This window comes from Perkinsus marinus (assembly GCF_000006405.1).
Source record: "Perkinsus marinus ATCC 50983 genomic scaffold scf_1104296971228, whole genome shotgun sequence".
In the NCBI taxonomy this organism is placed as follows: domain Eukaryota; phylum Perkinsozoa; order Perkinsida; family Perkinsidae; genus Perkinsus; species Perkinsus marinus.
The window spans coordinates 45,604-51,353 of record NW_003202153.1 but is presented as its reverse complement, the minus strand read 5'-3'; the positions used below and the strand labels follow the sequence as shown (position 1 = coordinate 51,353).

At 53.6% G+C, this 5,750-nt stretch overlaps 2 protein-coding genes across 2 annotated transcripts; one reads left to right on the top strand and one right to left on the bottom strand.

The window, feature by feature from the left end:
• Positions 1–419: 419 nt before the first annotated feature.
• On the top strand, positions 420–587 carry Pmar_PMAR020223 (hypothetical protein; the record flags this gene model as incomplete). The annotated part of the gene is made up of 1 exon (XM_002767003.1): positions 420–587. A coding segment is annotated over one exon (168 nt), but the record flags the coding sequence as incomplete, so codon positions are not given.
• Positions 588–3,724: 3,137 nt separating this feature from the next.
• Positions 3,725–5,670, bottom strand: Pmar_PMAR020222 (Pantoate--beta-alanine ligase, putative). Its single transcript, XM_002767002.1, has 10 exons — positions 5,605–5,670; positions 5,446–5,556; positions 4,975–5,105; positions 4,703–4,820; positions 4,498–4,638; positions 4,384–4,449; positions 4,233–4,330; positions 4,076–4,192; positions 3,930–4,002; positions 3,725–3,881 (listed from the first exon to the last, which is right to left on the bottom strand). Exons 1-10 carry the CDS (start codon positions 5,656–5,658, stop codon positions 3,795–3,797), a joined length of 996 nt encoding a protein of 331 aa, XP_002767048.1. The 5' UTR covers positions 5,659–5,670; the 3' UTR covers positions 3,725–3,794.
• Between the last annotated feature and the right edge of the window lie 80 nt (positions 5,671–5,750).

Here is a 5,750-nt window from a genome sequence, read left to right as displayed (position 1 = left end):
GTCCCAGGCGGACCATGACTGGAGTGCCTATACGGCTTCCTCGGGAAGCAAAGGCGACTCTCCAGCGACAGCTTGAGCGAACTCATGCCCTACTATGTGCTGCCTTATATCGACGCGCCGCACACGCACGAGCTGACCCAGCAAGTAGTCCGAGAAGGAATGCAGGCCACGTAGGGTCGTCTTAGATCTTCACTGAGCAATGGAGGGCCAACGTGCGTGCGGAGCTTCAGAGAACCATCGCGGACATACCGCCAGGGAGGAGACGGGTGGGACCGTACAGGCTTGAGTGAGATGTCTACAGTCTGCAGTAGTTCAGGTGCCTTTAGTCTACTCCATTGCGAAGGTGCAACAGGTGGATCACGGCTTCTCCCCTAACAATGCCGCGACGAAAGCGGAGATCTACGGCTATGCCATGGTAGCCTACCATGGACGAACCCATCAGAAGCTCCCCCCAGGGTGATCCGGCATCCCTACATGGCTCGGCCGCGGACCCTGAGATGGCAGCTGACCTCTACCGATTGGCAGAAATTGGTCTCAGAGCCTTACAGAGTGACCCGAGCTCTGAGTACTTCCATGACCCGAGGAAGGTGGCCACTCGGATGAGCAGCCCAGAGTGTTACGAGGCATGCTTGGTGTGCAGGTCATGGAGGCCCATCAGCAACTCGAGCGCATGAGGGCGGGATCAAAAGCGATGTTGCTTGGTACGAGAGGTCCATTCTAGCTACACCATCAGCTGGTCTAGGTACGGCTCCCTCAGCAGACCACTCAAGAGACCCAGCCTTCGAACATGAAATGTTGGAGGGCCTCGAAGGGTTGCCCATCGACAGACTCCCCGTCCCTCGTATGTTCGAACGACCCGACCTCGCATATGGCGGCTCCTTGCAGGCACGCCATCCAGTGCTGGCCAGTCGAGGCGAAGGGACCTCGGCCATCGACAGGTACGTCTTGACTGTGGAAATATCGGGAGCCATTACATCTGGAGCGAACTGGTCCATTCAGGGTCTCGAGGAAGGGCACTCCGCTGCTGCTCTCGCCTCGGCAGTCCCACCAGTCCAATGCCCTCCTATAGACATTCAACAGCTTTCTCATTACCTCCACAGTATGCGGGATTCTACTGAAGCCATGATACCCGCTGTAAGGATCGCTCCGCTCACCGTTGTCATCTTTTTCCTCCAGCTCCGTTCGATAGTTCGCCATATTGCTTCGCCATACGAGCCCATCCGCAAGCGGCGTTCATGCATTTTTGGCCTCATTGGCTTGGGGGTAGTGCGCCTCCGCTGCTGACAGCCTTAGACTGCCCTTTTGGCAGGCCTTTGGAGACCTGGCCGCCACTGGCGACCCCCTCCTCTTGGACCTCCTTCGCTGTCCAGACGTGATAGTGTCTGATCTCACAGCGTGTGTTATAGCCATCATCTCCTGCGAGGCCATAGGGCGCTGGTTCATGGCCGCTGAATCCGGCGTGGGTCTAGAGCAGAGCTGTCCTGAGTGGACACTGCCATACAGGTTCTCATACAGCTGGTCCACAACATGCTACAGGCCCCCTATGATTCCCCAGCATTCATGCACTCCCTGGCTGCACTGCAAAGGCTCTCCATGCGCTACCATGCCCAGACGATCATGTTGCGAGAGAGTAACTATCCGCCGGCGGCCCTCCACTTGGAGCATTCGCCTCAGATTTGGTGGAGGAGATGATGACTCGTATCGAGCAGGGCACGATGTCTCGATTCGGCGTTCGATGGGGCTTAGCATTGGTGGTGTGTCTCTGCACCCGTCAAGAAGGCATCACAAGGCTCAGCAGCGACCATGGCTTTCTAGGGGTATACTAAGCTCAACAACGCTTCAGTGAGCGCAAGTGCAGATCCTGGTGTCTCTGATAGCCTCTGATGACAATATCATCTGTGAGTCGACGTATGAGCTCATCGGCTACCTTCTAGTCGGTGCACCATCGGAGACCTCCCGTAAGATGGCTTCGTGACCAGGATCAGCTTGCCCTCTTAGTTGACATCAGACGCGAGTTAGATGCCCTGGGTATCGAACAAGTGATAGAGGATCAACTAGATGCCTTATCCCGTAGCTTCCCATCCCGGTCAATCCCGACGAAACCTCGCTCTCAGGAGACCCCCACAGCGACCATCTGGTCTGCCATCTTCGCGACCTGCTCGAGTGTCTCAGACAACCACATGCGCATTCTAGGGAGCTTCCCATCGACCGAAAACCCGAGGTTTATATACTCTAAAAAGTCTTACGGAAGCGTCCCCTTCAGAACGACGCGGCCGACTCGGCGTGTTACCTGTCGGAAGAAGACCTATCGCCTCTTCTCATCAAGCATTGGCGTCAACCCCCGCCCAACGACTTTATTCTATGCCACTTCGGCATCAGCTCCTCAGAGGCTCAAGGCAAAGGTGTCAGTAGTCGACAACAGGCTCAGTATGCAGCCTTTATCAAACGGGTGAGATCAGCCGCCGGCCCACGAGGAAGAGCGCGGCGTTAGATCAATAATGACTCTCTGCCATTGGTACGTGCCTCTGCTCCAAAGAAAAAAAGCGATCCCAAGCGGAAGCCGGTGGGATCATTTCTCGGCGCTCCCACCTAGCGAGTTGGTGGCAGGTCAATAATCGCGGTCGTTGGATGGGACATCCTGTTCATTCTCGGCCTACTAGAGTGTCCAGCCTCCCACAGAACAACGAGTGTAATGAGGCTCCACGTAGAAAGTACTGAATGTCATGATTTCCATTCTTGTTCTGAAGCGGCTTCTTGCGTTGTGTGGTAGTGGAGAGGTGTTTTTCAATTAACACTACTGGTTGGAACGCAAGCCCAACTTCGCCGGACAGAAGTTTTATCAAATGGTACTGAATGCATATATATCCTACATCACTATGCTGGCAGTGCAGTCACCGTGTAATTGTAGAGAAGTCACGCATAACGCGGAGCTTGCCCACCATTCATCTGCTGTTGATAGTGGGGGTCCACAGCGTAGGGATGGCCATAAGACGGTGGGCCCTGCTGCCCATACGATGGTGGAACGGGTTGTGATGAGTAAGGGTGTCCATAGGGGTAGTCGCTGCGAGGGGGCGGCGGCTCGTTGGATCTCGAGGGTGGGAGGGACGGGGCAAATCGCAACCAACGTAACCAAGAGTCTACAGTTGACCACGTCTGACCAAGGCATGCACTCAGGGACGACTCAGTTCATTCTATGATAACACAGCTCCTCACCCGTGAGAACCAGGGTCCAAACGTGACTCCCATCCAAAGACCAGTGATGAGCCCAAGCGCGAACGTGGGGATGAAAGTAGCGGTCCGGGACGAACTGAAGTCAGACAATACGCTTACGCCTCATCTCCCAAACGGCGACCTCCAGAAAGCGCATTGTCGGGACGTAATGCATGTGCGCGCTAGTTTGAAGTCACCAGCTAAATGTAATACGTAAAAATAAAGATCCCAGGAACATCGAATTCACAGTAAAATTTCGCCATAATGCTTATCTTATTTCGTATAAAGCACTCGTACCTGCTAGAGCCCTTGCTGTCTTCGAGCTCCTTGGCCGCATGATAGTTGAGACCGACGAGTCCGCCGCCTGTGAGAAGCAGCGGCCATAACATCCGAGATAAATACAGCCCAAGTATCTTCCAACTGCATGAAGAGGTTTGCCCTACCATCGTGACTGCTCCCTCCCTTCTACTCTCACTAACGCAACCGAGAGTCTCATCCGAGAACATTGTAGGAGTTGTTCGCCAAGCATTTCTGCTTCCTTGGTAAAGTTAGGAATACTGCATTATAATGCGGAAACAGCGCATCTATGCGTGCTTCTGGTTGTCCATCCACATGTTATCGATCAAGCGTAGATTGGCACCGCCGTACTTCACAGCAATTGCGACCAACACCTGAGCCGATGACCATGACCCCTCACCGCACCGCTCTGGTAGTAGTACGGGCTCTGCCTCAGGTCCGAACTGGATGGTCTCCACTTCCTGCGCAGTCTCGACGGAAGCCACGCTAATATACCTGAGCCACGATCGTCGACAAGTGGAAAGAGCAACCACTCTGAGCAGAACAGCGATCTGAACTCCGGCATTACTCGATCCCTAGGACCATGGGCTCAGCGAGGAGAGTCCTTTTGACCACATCTTCGACCTCGGATGCCTTCACAGGCTTGCTCGCCGACTTCACCATGTCGTAAGCAGCACACAGTGACCTAGCCACAGATGACGTTCCCTACAGCCGCAACCTTCTACTTGTATAAGATGGTGGCTTTCTCTCGCATTGCCGGGGTGAGATACACATTGCGGCTGCTGGAGGCTAGGCCGTCCGCCTCCCGAGCTGTCGGAACCACCTGAGACGACGGAGCGAAGCTTGTGATGCTCGAGACCCCTGCTTCTGTACCACCTCGAGTTCAACTGGAACATTCAAGTCCTTGACCATAGAGATGATAACACTGACTTGCATAGCGTCCTGCAGGAGATCGACGTCGCTCTACTCCTCAAGAGCGCCTCGCAACACCTTCTGTCCAAAATATGCTCGTTCGGGTCTGATTATGTTGAACAACTTCATAACAACAGTGGCCACTCCGCGGAAGAACGTCGGCCTGCATGCTGCTTCCGAAAGGCCGTTCACGAAATTAGGCTCGACCGTTACGCTGGGCTGGAAAACGGAACAATTCAGAGACCTCAACAGCATTGAAACAACCGAGCATTCCCAATACTACCACTATCGCTCGTGGATTCTTCGGATACATATCAGCAGGCTCCGGCGCAAAGACAACATCGACACCAGCCGATTCGGTTTCGAGCTTCTTGAGGTCGCCCTCGAGATCCCTGGGATACCTGATACCGAATGTAGTGGGGGAGCGCCGGTTCATCGAGAGATAGCGAGCTACGTCTACTAGATTCCTACATGTGAAACCCCACGGACAAGTCACTAGCTTAATCAAAGACGATTTCCACTGTGTCACGTTCCTAGTGATTTACGGATACTTACTGCTCATAGTCCTCCTCAGGGGAGAACTGCGCTGGGTTGACGAATATCGACACCACAAGAACATCATGATTGGGCCTCGCAGTAGCAATGAGCTTCATATGGCCCGAGTGGAGTGAACCCATCGTAGGCACCTGAGACGACCATCGTAACGACAATATTGCCAAATTCGATGATACGCACGAGCTGACGACAAGGCGCAGGTCGATGTTCCAGTGTGAGAGGAATGATCCGAGCTTGCGCCCCTTGGGAAACCAATAGACGAACAAATCACAGCCATATCGATTATAACAGGCCGTTGTCAGTATAGGTACCGCATACGGTGAGGACTATACAATTTGCGCAGTGCTATCACAATACTCGAGACCCAGCGACAATCGAGAACTGCGGTACAGCCATTGGGGTGATCAAACCTTCTCTCTGCTCTACTGCTATCTCTACTAGCGGATAGTCCCCCTCACAACACCCACTTACGAAACCGACGCTGAGTCCTCTGAAAACGTCAGTGTTGTGGAGAGCGACGAAATCGCCAACACTGCGAACCACGACGGGAGGACCCGACTTCGCCGTTATACGAGCCGATATCTGTGATATGATTAAATAGCATACGGAAGACAGCCCAAGTTCTCTCACCTTGGCGGCCAGTTCTGATATATCGCTCCGAGGCTTTGGGACCAACGACAGCATTGTGGTATTAAAACAGTAAAGAAACTCCAGCGATCGATATGCAATTTGGACTCCACTAAGAAGGTATACATAAGTCGATCACTCTAGCAGAC